This window comes from Sturnira hondurensis, unplaced genomic scaffold (genome assembly GCF_014824575.4).
Source record: "Sturnira hondurensis isolate 20B ecotype Veracruz unplaced genomic scaffold, ASM1482457v3 Scaffold0004136, whole genome shotgun sequence".
Taxonomy (NCBI): Eukaryota; Metazoa; Chordata; class Mammalia; order Chiroptera; family Phyllostomidae; genus Sturnira; species Sturnira hondurensis.
Window position 1 is genome coordinate 13,406,997 of NW_028076767.1, and position 13,819 is coordinate 13,420,815.

General features: G+C 42.5%; 1 protein-coding gene across 8 annotated transcripts in view; it reads right to left on the reverse strand.

The window, feature by feature from the left end:
* The window catches only part of MYO1B (myosin IB), a 167,540-nt gene that overhangs the window by 87,940 nt on the left and 65,781 nt on the right, over positions 1–13,819 (reverse strand). For all 8 annotated transcript variants that reach the window (XM_037043735.1, XM_037043740.1, XM_037043734.1 and 5 more), the window contains one exon: positions 3,948–4,042. In XM_037043735.1, the coding sequence (XP_036899630.1) occupies positions 3,948–4,042 (95 nt within the window). The remainder of the gene's footprint in view (positions 1–3,947; positions 4,043–13,819) is intronic.

The following is a 13,819-nucleotide window of genomic DNA, read 5'->3' on the forward strand; positions in this document are numbered from 1 at the left end:
CAAATTTATAGTTTAATACAATTAAAGTCATAATAAAATTTGAGACAACTTTTCTATAGCTGCTTTTAAAAATGAAAAAGAAACATAAAAAAAGATGGGAGTGAGTGAGCAAAACACTAAACGTCCGTTGGACAGAGAAGTAGGAGATGCTGTTGGAAACTATACCCGAAAGGAAGGGCTCAGCAGCTATGAAGAGTCTAGTTGAATGAATACTTAAAAACAGCAGCTCTCAGGAGTGCCCACCTCCTGGACCCAGGAAGTTCAGGGCTAATGACAACTGAAGCAGCTCAAAACTAAGCCACACCTCAAATGACCTTCAGGCAGCGCTATTCAACGCATGGTCCAAGGATCCACACCACTCAAAGTGGGTCAGTCCACCCACTGTTACTATTCCACGCATGAGAGTGGGCTTTTACAAGTCTTTGCAGTAATTTGGTAACATTTTCTGTGTTGAAATGAAAACAAAAAAATCAGAGATTGAATTTCCTATCTTCTTTTATTTCACTATTCTGGTATGGGTCAGCACCAGATCTGGGGAAGGGGGAACCTGGTGCTGGGCAGCAGCAGGTTTGGGAAACGCTGCTCTAGGGCGCCCCCTCCAATGGCCTGCCTGGGGCAACACCTGACCCTGTGTGCTGTCAGAGAATGGCTCTCCCAGGGAGAAGGGGAGGGCCTGAGAAGGAGCTATCTACTGTTCAGCTCATGACAGAGGGCAGAGTATCCCCCAAGGGCTGCATCCAGGGAAAATAACAGGTTGGAAAGGATTTCAAGTGGTGAATGGGACGATGAAATCAACAGGAAAAGTAATTAAGTAGAAAAATATCAAGAGAGGAAAAAAACTACAGAAAAGAATGAACTCCATGCCACTAGACTGCCACCAGGCAATGGGGTGGTTTTGGTTTTGTTTTCCGCAGGAAGGAATGAACGCCAGCCCTCTGAAACGGTACCAGCAACCCCCACTCAGCTCTTCAATAGAGGATACATGGGCATACCAGGAGAAGGAGCCACACCCCATGAGCAAGCCACGAGGCTTTCACTCTCTGGGTAGGAGGAGGAGGTCACACATGGATGCAGCGAATTAATGGGCACGCTGTCTTCTTGGAGCACATGTTCCAAAAGGAATGAAGAACTAGGGGAGAAGAATCAAACCAGGGACCACAACCCCATCTGACAGCTCACTTAGGAACAAACTGATATAATCAAACCCTCAGAAAGTACAGGGTGTGGCAAAAGTAGGTTTATAGTTGTGAGTATATGAAACAGTTTATTCTTATATTATTATTCATCAATTATTGCTATTACTTTCCATATGAACAACTGTAAACCTGTTTTTGCCCCACCTTGTATATCTTTAATCAAGACCAAGAATAAGTAAAAACATAAAATAATTAATAGGCTTAAAAATACTTTCATCTCTTCTTCTCTTGTGCATAAATAAAAAAGTAGGCTTACAGATACAATCAAAAGGATTGGGGTGGGGTAGGTGGCAGGAGATACACCAGCCATACGAATGCTGTATGTCGAAGGACGCCGTGTTTCACTTGCTTTGTTTCCATCTCTATGGGCCAACTTGGAAACAAACAAGAAGCGGTACTGCTTCTAAGAATTAATGCTGTTTCCTAAGGAAGAGCTGGTCAGTGACAGAAAAGGGGCAAAAACTTTCCCCAAAGACACTAACGTCTTCTTAAAATTCCTAATGGGGAGAAAAAAAATAAGAATTCTGAACAGCCAAAAATATCACAAACTTCTGAGGAAATACAGGTAAGAACCCATATCCAGAGATCTAGATAGATGATCTAAGAAGGTATGGGAAGCGCTAAATAATGAAACACTGCCAATCTACAATAGAGAATAAGACTTCATGAAACGTAGCATGAGCCGCAATTGCTGAAGGAAAGAGGAACCTGAGGAGAAGGTGCAGAAACAGGAGCCGGATCGCGGAGAACCTCGGGACACAAGCCCACTCAGTTTGGCTTTTTTTAAGACTATGATTGTAAGTTGCTAAGAGAGTAAATGTCAAAAGTTCCCATATATACATACCCAAAAAGGTAAACGTTAAACATTCTCGCACACACACAAGAAGCTAACTACGTGAGGTGATGAGTGTGGTAATCAACCTTGCCACGGTAGGCATTTCATGATATATATATCATATATATATATATATCAAATCATCATGCTGTACACCTTAAACTTACACAAGGTTGTATGTCAATTATATCTCAATCAACCCAAGGGCATAAACCAGTATTCATGTTTACGGGTCACTCTGATGTCTCTGAAAAGGGTCTGTAGTTAGTACCATGAGGGCAAAGGGAGAGACCAGTTAGATACACTACAAATAGAACTCAAGGGAAACAATGGTGGGTGGCTTTGACTCGAGTCTCCATGTGGCCAGTGAAAAGGAAGAAACAACTTAGCATGAGATATTCTAGGTAGGACTAAGAAGATCAGAAAATGGATTTCATGTGGGAGATACAGGGAAAAAAAAAATCAAGGATGAGTCTTACTCTTCCAGCTTAAGAAATTCAGGGAACTGGTGGCCATGAAATCTGGATGGAAGGGTGAAGAGAAAAATCAAACTGGGATGGTTCTATGAATATGACCTGAACGGCAAATTCAGCAGGTTGCCTCACAAAGCAGCAAGCCCTCCATCACTACAGAAGAGGGAGTCTAGCTGCCCCTGGCGGGGACCCCACACTAGATGGTCTATGACTAAAATCCAACTATATGCAACTATGCTTTCTGTTATACCTTAGATTCTTACATGCCAGTCTTTCCCCTCCAATTTTGCCCATCCAGAGCCTAGAACCTGTACAACCTTGCAAAGGCAGGGTGCTACGTCTCTGTGGGCTCCCGGAAGGGTGGTGGACATGCTTATCAAAGAGAGGAGGTATTATTCCTAAAGAAAGTGGAGGTGCAGGAGGAAAAGGTGTAGAAAGAAAAGCCACGCCAAAGCAGAGAGTAAGGCTTTAAAGGCACTAATTTTGCCAAGGGCTTGTGAACAGAACAGATGCAGTCAGTTGACTAAAACATGCATGGGGGATCATTAGGAAGTCAAGGTTATTAATCTGATAACTAACTAGCCAAGAAAGTGGGAACATTTAAATCCCACTTTGGCAAACTAGCATAAATGAGCAATTATCACAGTCTTAGCCATGATACAAGAACATTTTGTAAATAAGTCTCGGGATGTAATGAACAGCACAGGGAATACAGTCGACAACATCATAACTCTGAACAGTGACAGGCGGTGACTTAGACGTACCGAGGTGATCCCATCACAGGGTATATAAAAGGTAGAATAACTATGATGCTCACCTGAAACTAAAATACCGTAGTATGTCAACCATACTCTAATTTAAAAAAAGAGCATTCTACAGATGAAACAGTTACAAAAAAACCATCTCCCTTACCATCCTCCTCCTCCTTCATGGACTATCGGTTCTGTCAAAGATCCACCGCCAACAGCAGATTTAACCTGTCAAGTTTGGGCTCAGAGAGAGCAGCTCTTTCTATCTTTTCCAGGTAGCTGAGCACCATGTATCAAAATTATGGTCTCACTCAAGCATAAGAGAAAAAGCATAATCCCTGTATTTGAGAGGTTTGTTTTTTAGGGAGGTTGCCAGTCCATCTAAAAATATATACAAAAATCTCAACTCTTTAGGCTTCAGAGAAAAACTTCTTTAGAGTGAAATCCCCCATTTTCCTGGTGCCTTCCCTCACTTTTTAGCAGAGAGAAGCTGAGGCTGTGGCTTCCCAAAGCCCTGATAAGTTGGCATTTCCTAGGGAAGTGGCCCAAGACCTCAGTGGCCTGCCACAAAGGATCCCTCAATGGCCCCGCACAGCTTCAAGCTTTTGAGCTGCACCTGCCCTCTTTGCTATCGTCATTCTGTGCAGCCTTTACCTTCTAGGGGAGAAAGTGAGGCTGTCCAGGGTGGTCTTACCTGTTTTTCCTGCTCCACTTTCCCCAGTAATGAGAATACACTGGTCTTTATCTTGATCTCGCAGGGATCGGTATGCTTCATCTGACAGGGCAAAGCTGCAGGGGACAATGGAAAGTCCTTAGAATAAGCTCACTATGACGTGTTTATCAAATGTAACTACAGGCCCCTTAAAGGGCCACTGCGGCGCGTTAGACAGAAAGCCCAGTCATTTATTTCCTTCAAATTCTTAAGGTAAGTGAATAAGCCATCCATCCTTTGTGGCCTATGTTACCTTTCTTCCATACATTCTCAGTCAGCCAAAATGGTACAGATTTATTGTACTCTAAATAAAGCTATGCTGTATTTAACACATGTGCTATATTTATGGCTCAATTTATTAAAACCCGGGCAATTCAGAGAACCAAAGAGGAAAATGTTACACCACGTGTCCACAACTGGATAATACTGAGATATTTTCAGGACAATCCACTGTAGTTTCAAAATGATGAGGGGAAAAAAATCTGTTCAAACATTAGAAAAACGGCACCAGATACCAAATAGGCGATACTACCATCAGGAAGCTAAATACAGAACTACTGCCTTCACAAATGACGGCTATTGTAAGGCCCACCAGAGGCAAATGGTACTATGGCTTTGCCATGGTTCTTGTTCAATCCCAGATGCTCAAGCTTCGCACTGTGCCCGGTGATGACAAAGTAAGGCCTGACAAGAAAGGCCAGGCCAGGCCTCATGTTGACCCTCCCCTCCTCAAACTTTACTAATAGAATGAATTTTGCTCTCTCTAGCTTAACTGAAAAAATAATTTTGACAATATGATCATGCAATTACTTAGGGAAAGTTCGTCTTCTACTTAATTTATCAGCAAGTACTTTCTGAGAGTCTACCTTGTGTCAAGAACATGCTGGCAATGGAAAGAGAATTAAGACTCATCCCTTCCTTCCCGAGTTCTCAGTCAAAGGCAGGAAAGAGAGATACAGAGAAGAAATGGCAACCAGCAAGATAAGGGAAATCATAAAGATTAATATTGCAGAACCAGGCAGGGACCTCAAAAATCCTAGAAAGCTGCGGGGCGGGGCGGGGGCGGGGGATAGTCCTAAAGAATTCATTTGCAAGACAAAGGGCCTCTCTGTGCACTCCTTGGCCCAGAGAGGGCCTGCACACCTAAAAGGTGAAAACAAAGGTAAGTTCAGAGCAGTCCTAGGTTGCTAAAAGGCAAACTTTTGTAAGAACAGAAGGGTAATGAGAGAAATGGGCAGACTCTGAGAGAAAAGACTAGAGGCAATTGGGAGCCACACCACAGGGTTATAAGCAGGGCAGTGGCCCAAGGGCACAGTGATTAGAGGTACCAGCATTTTCCCAAAGTACTTCATATTTAATCATTTTTAGATGTGACAACTATTGAAAATAAATTATTATTAATTTCAGCCACAGATGATAAAACTGAGGCAAACGTGAGGTAACACTGCCCTGTGGCACAGCAGAGCCAGAACCGACCCCTGCTTCAGACCACTGGTCAACGTCATCTCTGCAAATCACGGGGCCACAGGGTGCACACGAGAGAGGCCGGTCTGGAGGCAGGGAAAGGAGAGGGACATAGGAAGAGTTTGAGTCTGGCCAACCAGACGCCAGTGCATCACTCAATCAAGGACTTTGACTTTGCTTCAGAAAGTGTGTGGAGCCAGCAATATCAACAACTTACTGAGCACCTTCCATGGGCCAGGAACTGAGCAAGGTATTCTTGTGTTTACAATCAGATTTATCCTTAAATCACTCTGTGAAGTCAGTGCTAGTTTCCTTAAAGGAAAATGGTCCAAGGCTGAGAGGTGCCCTGAGACACCCACGTTCTCCCCTCGGGATGGTCGTAACTCACACTGGGAGATAATGCGCATCGAAGCTTACCAACTTCAGGACCTGAGTCACTCACCCTGGCTGAACATCAGTTTCTTCATGTACACACCGGAAAATGGTGCCACGTGCTTTAGCTTAGATGATTAAATAAAAGTGTATAAAAGTACTTTACAAAGGAGAAAGCCCTGATTAATGTCTGGAATCTTTCCATATTGTAAGCAGTTATGCATACCTCAGACTCCCTCCCAGAGCGTAAACTCCTCTGGACACAGGCTTTCTTTCTATCCACAGACCTATGAACGTGAGACATCACCAATACCAAATGCTGAACAAATGAATGAGTGAGTGGATTCTCTCCAAGTGTTTCCAGAGTCACTACAGTCCCGACTGCAGTGAGCTCCATGGAGTACAGTAAACAGGAAATCTATTTCTTCTATGACCTTCACGCAGGGAAGGAAAGCACTGTTAGCCTTCTCCCTCCAACCTCCCCCTCCCCTCCCACTCCTTCCACCTCCAGACAATAGTTCAGAGATGCCACTATCATAATCATCACTGGCAAGAAACTGCAGGAAAGCACATTAGGGCAAATACAAATAAACTTCCCGACCATACACACTTGCCAACCTCTTCAGGTGTTGGTTAGTTCAGCCCTTTCCCGTGCTCCTAGGACCGAAATCCAGGTTACAGTTACACTACTATTAGATCCCAAGTGATGCAAAACTACTTCTAACATGAATAATCTATGATTGTGTGTGTGCATACATGTATGCTCATGCAAACACAGGCTTCGTAAGACCACCGTGACCCTGCCATGCATGGGTTTACTTCAAGTCAAAACACCAAAGTAATTTAACACTTAACACTTAATTTTTTCTTGTCTGTCCAGAAATACTTCATTGTTGTCCCCAAACTGGGCCGGATTCATCTAATGGAGAGTATATTTCAATATGAGATAAACGCTAACAGACATCATTGTTCTTTCAGGGTCCTACAGAGCCCTGATTTTAAACTGCCATAAAAATTTACCCCCTGAAGCACTTAAGCCCTGAGGAAACTGGCTTGGACTACCGGCATTTGTGCGGACACCAATCTTGACTTCACTGCTTAGAGAAGTGACCAAAGGTGGGCCCAGAAGGACACTGGCCCCGCCTCAACCCTGCCCTTCCTGCCTGACAGCATCAGCACGTCCCATCACCAAGGTCAACAGTTAACACCACAAACCGAAACCACATGCCAGTCTTCCAGCCCGCTCTGTCATTATAGGACCTAAATAAGTCTTGAGAAGTTTTTACTTAAAACCAGTTGTGACCCATATGCTTTGCATTATTTCGTGAACATGTCAGCATTGTTATTTACCATGCACAAAAAATGAACGGTTTATTATCATATAATGACGATAACGTAAGGCGAGCACGGTTTTCATCTGACCACATCAAGAGCACGGTTTTATCCACTTCTTCTGTCCTCTAGTTGAGCTCTAAGAATAGAGACAGGCTGACATCGAATGCAAGTCTCCCCTTCATTTCCAGATCGGCTCAAGGGCTGCCTGTGGAGAGCCAAACTCTCCCAACGCCATGTTCACTGCATGTTTCCAAACAGCTGTACCTATCGCTTTTAGGTCTGGGAAGTCTGGTTTGGGGCTCATCTGTTCTTTTCTGTCAGGGCGGAATGTTGGGTTGCATGTTCAAAATTATCTAGCTGGTATTTATGTTCCTCCTCCATCTTATTTCTGTTCAGAATGTTAATCTCCACAGTGGTTCTGCTTTAGTGGCCATCGAAGGCAATGACAGGGCTGCTTTCCCCAAACCCTATTCCCCCACACCACCGCTTTCCTTCTCCGTTTATTTCACCTACACTGCAAAGGAGAGAAGATGCTCTGACATCGACCTCCTCACCACCACCACCTAAAGCTTATGGTCTTCCAAGCATAGGCTTATTTTTCAGTCTCTCTGGCTCTCCCTCAATGAGTTACAGGAGAAATCATTTGCTAAAGCCGTCAAGTTCATTCCGAGGACTCACAGACTGTTTTCTCCATTAGTGAAAGTGGTTAACGGAACAAATTCTATCTTGGGAAACTTTCCTGAACTTAGATAACTGTCTCTACCTTTTGATTTCATGTATTTTGCTTTAAAAGCTCTCAAAATGGTACCCCCCTTTCATTCAATCTTGACGCCTAAAACACCACTTTCAAATCACAGAGGGAAATTCTGCTGCAGAATTTAACCCTCTTAAAATAGCTCAGTCTCAAAATTCTCATGCACAATTGAGATCTACAAATCTCCACTATTTCCATTCCTGGTTCTGCCCTAAAAACTGGGTGTTTCTAAAACTAAGCAACAAAAAGATATGTTTGTAAAAATTCCTAACCTCCAAGTGTTCCACCAATTTCTATCTTCACATTGAACTCAGTCATGGGCTGATGTTGACACAGTTCACAAGAATGATGCAGAAGAGAAGGAAAAAGAGAAAAGGAATTGTGTATGGTAACTTTTGCAGGGTAACCTTGAGGGGCTTTCTCTGCTTGCTTGTTTGTTTGTTTGTTTTTAAGGAGAGGTACAATGTTGGCTTTTCTTATAAAATACTACTTGTAGATGTATGTATGTTTATCATTGTCTCCTAGTCATAATTCAGAAAACATTCACCCACTTGAAAAATATTACCTTGATAATTTTGTCTTAAGCCCTTCCACCAAACATTCACCCTACCATATTTTAAAGGTAAATTTCAAAAAGTTAAGTCTTTATAGTTATTTATTACAGAAAGTTCTAACTTTTTATGTTGGAAAGGTTCATTGCATCCATGTCGCATGCCAATACAATCGTGGTGAATCAGTATATTCACAACATTACAGTTGTCTCCCCACAGCCCCACACTGTCTGGTTAGAATCCCTAACATCCAAGCCCCTTGGATGTTCCTCCAGAACAAGGAAAGACAAAAAAAAAAAAGTGAGCCTCTCTTCAAAATAAATGGCCTTGGTCAAAGTGCACACTCTGAAGTGAAAAGGAAGAAATATGAAACCAAACATAAAGAGCAGAACTGAGTTAAGATGAACCGTAAACAGGCCTAAATGGATGCAAGATTTCTGTTATTTTACATAAAGTGGTACAATATTTAACTCTCCATGGACCCCAAAAGTTAAGAATGGATATTATAATATCCATAAATCATATTATATCATTATATAATGTTATAATGTCTAGAATAATCACTATAATAACATGTGGAACTACCAAATAACTGAACAAAAAATAAAATGTAACTCTAAAAACAAACGAAAAGAATCAAATAATGCAAAAGAAGTCAGAAAACGAGGAACAGACACAGAGGAGACAGACGGAAAATAAATGATTAAATGACAGACTTAAATTGGACCACACCAATAATTACATTACATGTTAGTAGACAAAAGACTCCAATGAAAAGGCAGAGGATGCTAGAATGGACACGAAAGCAAAAGCCAATCAAATGCTGCCTGCAGGAGTCACACTTGAAATATAAAGACATGGACAGGCTGAAGGCAGAAAAAGACAGGCTACGCAGAAACCACTGGTAAAGAACCCTGTGTTGTGCTTTTCTCTCCAGGCATCTAAAGTCAAGGCTGTCCCCAGAGTCGCCTCAGTGTAAGAAGGATGCCATGCCGTGGCATAACCCCCGAGCAGAGTGCACACGACACAGTATCTGTAAAATGAGCTACAATCATTCTCCTAAGACTATTTTATCAATGCTAAATTTTCTAAGTTCATACACACTCCTTTATCCTAAACGTAAGTAGCTACATTAATTTCTTTTGGTTACGTAATTGAAAAGGTCTGTTTCTATTGGCTACGAAACAGAAATAAATAATCTCATCGGAGATCGATCGTTTTAAGGTGACATCTGCTCTGGAGTGACAACAGTCAGTAAAACATCAAGTAAAGCTCAAAAGTCAGGTTGTGAAACAGTCCATGTGTCAGTCGGTGCCAACCAATGCACAGCAGGCCTCTCATTATATTTCAATGGGACACTCGAACATATGTTTTAATCTTGACAGTCAAATGTACGTTACCACCAAGAAGACAACAATCCCATTATCTAAGTGTTTTATATAAAATGGCTCACATGTGTTATGTTTTAGGAAAAAACAGAAATCCTGTGTAATTAATTAGAATTTACAATGCTCTTTATTTCAAAAAGTCACAAGCTAGTTGCCAATTATAATCCAATACAAACAGCAGAGAGCCCTTGAGGGGTAGTCTTCTTTCAAGATTTTAGAAATTTTATTTATAATCCTTTTGTGATGAAGAAACCTTGGGGCACACCCAAATTCTTCCAACCCCAAGGGCCGGGTCATTACAAAACCCCATGGGCGGTCCTCAAGGCTACCCAGTCCAAGGCCAGCTGGCCGAGAGTCCCCAGACACAGGCACACACCCTCCTCCTGGAGACTGAAAGAAAGATGGACTGGCCAACGGGTGGCTCTTTTTCAAAGGTGGATTGCAAAAGTCAGGTATAGAGACTTGCATCAGGAAGTAGATAAGAGGCTTAAGGAGACTAAATTATGCCAAGAAGGAGATAGGAAAGCGGTAAGGAGGAAACATCTGCCCCGAGGGCCTGAAAGCTGCTCTCTGGAATTTAGTAGCAGTTCTGTGCTACTGAGAACTTCCTTCTGCAATGGTGCCCCGAGCACAAGTCGCCACAGGGGGAAAGCCCGCCACAGGGGCAGCATCCTGCTTTGGGCTTGGCAAGAAGTCAAAAGCAAAGAGGCTGATTCCACTGCTTCCGTCTTTGCTGCTACAAATCTTATCTCACAAATTAATAAAGTGTGAATGGTACTACTATCTTGAAATAATCCCCCAACAATGCAAATGATAACAGTGTGTGGAGGCTACAGGAGAATATCCTCAAGGGCCAGGCTTCCCAAGGAAATAGGATAAGAGACATTGTACATGGGCTTTAAGGATGGTGATTAAGATAATCTGTCCCCTAGAAGCTTAAAATCTAACAGGAAAGACATTTAAGTTTCCCCAGATCCTGTACCCAGAGCAAGAGAAGGTAATTAACACACCTGCGGCAAGTGATCTCCGAAAGACATTCAGAAAAGGAAGAAGTGACTTTTCCTGAGGCCAGCATGTCGTGGAAGGCTGCGAAATCGGAACTCTGGGGCATGTGCAAGGACAGAGGCAAAGATGACACAAAGAGCAAGAAGGAAATTATGTTATTTCCCCTGCCCAGAAATTAACAAAACACCTGATTTGGGGAAAGAACAAAGAGACAATCAGGCTTTTAATTCAAATTCAGTAAGCCCAGAAAGTATTTTTAGTATCTCTTTTAACAAAAGAATACCAACAATCATCTTTTATTACCTGACTCATAAGAATTACACAGTATTATTGTGTAAATGTACCATAGTTTTTTTATCCAGTTATTGACCGATGGGCATCTAGGTTGCTTACAACTCTTGGCTATCGTAAATTGTGCTGCTATGAACATCGGGGTGCATAGGTTCTTTTGGACTGGTGCTTCAGGATTCTTAGGATATACTCCTAAGAGTGGAATTGCTGGGTCAAAAGGCACGTCCATTTTTAGTTTTCTTAGAAAATTCCATACTGTTTTCCATAGTGGTTGTACAGAAAGGACGAAGGAACTACTACCCTTTGCAACATCATGGATGGAACTGGAAAGCATTATGCTGAGTGAAATAAGCCAGGCGGTGAAAGACAAATACCATATGATATCACCGTTAACAGGGATCTAAACAAACCAAACAAGCAAGCAAAATATGACCAAAGACACTGAAATAGGGAACAGGCTGACAGGGCCCAGAGGGGAGAGGGGAGAGAATCATAGGGGAAAAGGGGATGGACTCACATGAACAAGTATAAAGGCCACATGGACAATAACTAAGGGTGGGGGGTGGAAATGGGAGGGAGGTGGGGAGCATGGGGCGGGTCGCAGGCAGGGTTGGGAATATAAGACAGAAAGCTGTACTTGAACAAGAATTAAATAAAAAAAATTTTTTTTTTAAAAAAGAATTACACAGTATTATAGCCCTTTCTGTTCAAAGTAAATACAATTAAAGCATATTTGCAACACAATACTTTCCGATTTGGGGGTCACTATAGCTTATTTCAATTAATTTCATAGTCGGTTTTTATTAAGGGCAACTAAGTCCTGGAAACATCTATTCCCAAGAGGAGTTACTCCAAAGGTCTTTATAATTTTCCCTAGGGCTTATTTTACTCATTAAAGAAAAAAAATAATTTCAAGTTCTCAAAACGTTAACTGATTTGTCTGGTAGATGTTGTTTCCTCTTAAAGGCTAAAAATGCACCACCTCAAATGCCACTTGGGGTGCCTTTATCTTTGTCTGACTTTAAAAACACAGGCTCTGATCGAAGCTACTTCACTCCCACACCCCAAATAAACTGTTCAGTTACGGGAACCCCTCGTGTTCACCACATTCAGATGTAAACCGCTTTGTACGATCTGACAGCCCCCACGTGCCTGCCACGTACACAGGACGCAACGCAGTGGGTCAGCTTCCCGCTAGCGGAGGGGTGAGACACAGTACTGTTCATCCACAACAGGAGATGCCGCACTGGGGGCCCTGCATGGCACCCGAGAGGTGCAGAGAAACCTGGCGGTTATCACAGAAGGCACTGCGTGGAGATGGCATCTGAATGGGAACCCAGGTGACAACCTGCTTTGGTTTCTTTTTCAAAAATGCAGAGGACAGGCGGTGGGCAGCAGTAAAATGTTACCACCTTCTTCAAGTTTTGGTCTGCGCTTCCAGCCTTCCAGGCTTATAGGTGTTATACAACACCCTGTACGGTGTCTGAATGAAGCAGGTGCCCAATTAAGGATTGAAAGGCTAAGCTTACCTTATGGAATCAAGGTCACAAATCTACTCACATTTTAGAGAGTGAGACCTGCCACCATTTCATAGAGTGGGTGCAAAATTCAAGGAAATCGACAGATACTAGTAAGATGCCAGGTCATAAATAAATGAAGATACATATGCGTAACACACACAGGCCACTGTGGATACCCCATGGCATGTCTGGGGTGGTACATATTACTCTGGAGGGAAGAAAGTGAGTGGATGAAATTATAATTAAGACTTTCTGGTTATTACCTAATTCATATCATAACACTGTAAGGGAGGAAACACTTTGGAAATAATTTTAAGAATATTCATTCAGCCCTGGCTGGTGTAGCTCAGTGGATTGAGCATGGGCCTGTTAAGCAAAGGGTCGCCGGTTCTATTCCCAGTCAGGGCACATGCCTGGGTTGCAGGCCAGGTCCCCAGTAGGGGACACATGAGAGTCAACCACACATTGATGTTTCTCTCCCACTCTTTCTCCTTCCCTTCCCCCACTCTAAAAATAAATAAATATTTTTTTAAAAACAGAATATTCATTCATTCAACAAACACTCTGTGTGCCAGGAAGAGTACCAGGTAGAGCACAAAGGCTATCACCCCCACCCTCAAGTGCTCAGTCTGGAGAAATCATTTTCTACCTAACTAGATTGTAAGTCATTTGAGGACAAGTCACTTGGTCTACGGAGCTTCCCCAAAACTAAACAGCAACAAAACAACAACAAAACACTTTTCCCTAAAGCATGAAAGGGATACTGGTGTTTTGGGGATACATATTTTTTTATTAAAAGTTGCTTCTTATCTTTCTTCCAGGCACCGAGCACCTTTCAAATCCACCCCTTCCACTCCTCTCCATCACCAGTTTTTTGGGTTTTTTTTGCCTTAGACAAGTTCTTCACTTCTGACCTGAGCCCCCAGAAACTCCTAAAGGAGAGGTCCATCTCCCAGCAGACACTGTCCCAAGCCATCCTGACGGAATGCTGTCAAAACCTGACATCTGTCATTACCATGGCTGATTAGGAGTTACCATTCTTACTCCTGCCCTCTTTGCAGCCAGATTTAACTTCTTGCTTTTATGTGCTTCTGTAATAAAGTTTTTTCCCCCAAACTTTTTAAAAGTCAAAGCAAGTTTGAATCCTTCCTACCCTTGAAAACGACGGTTCCAG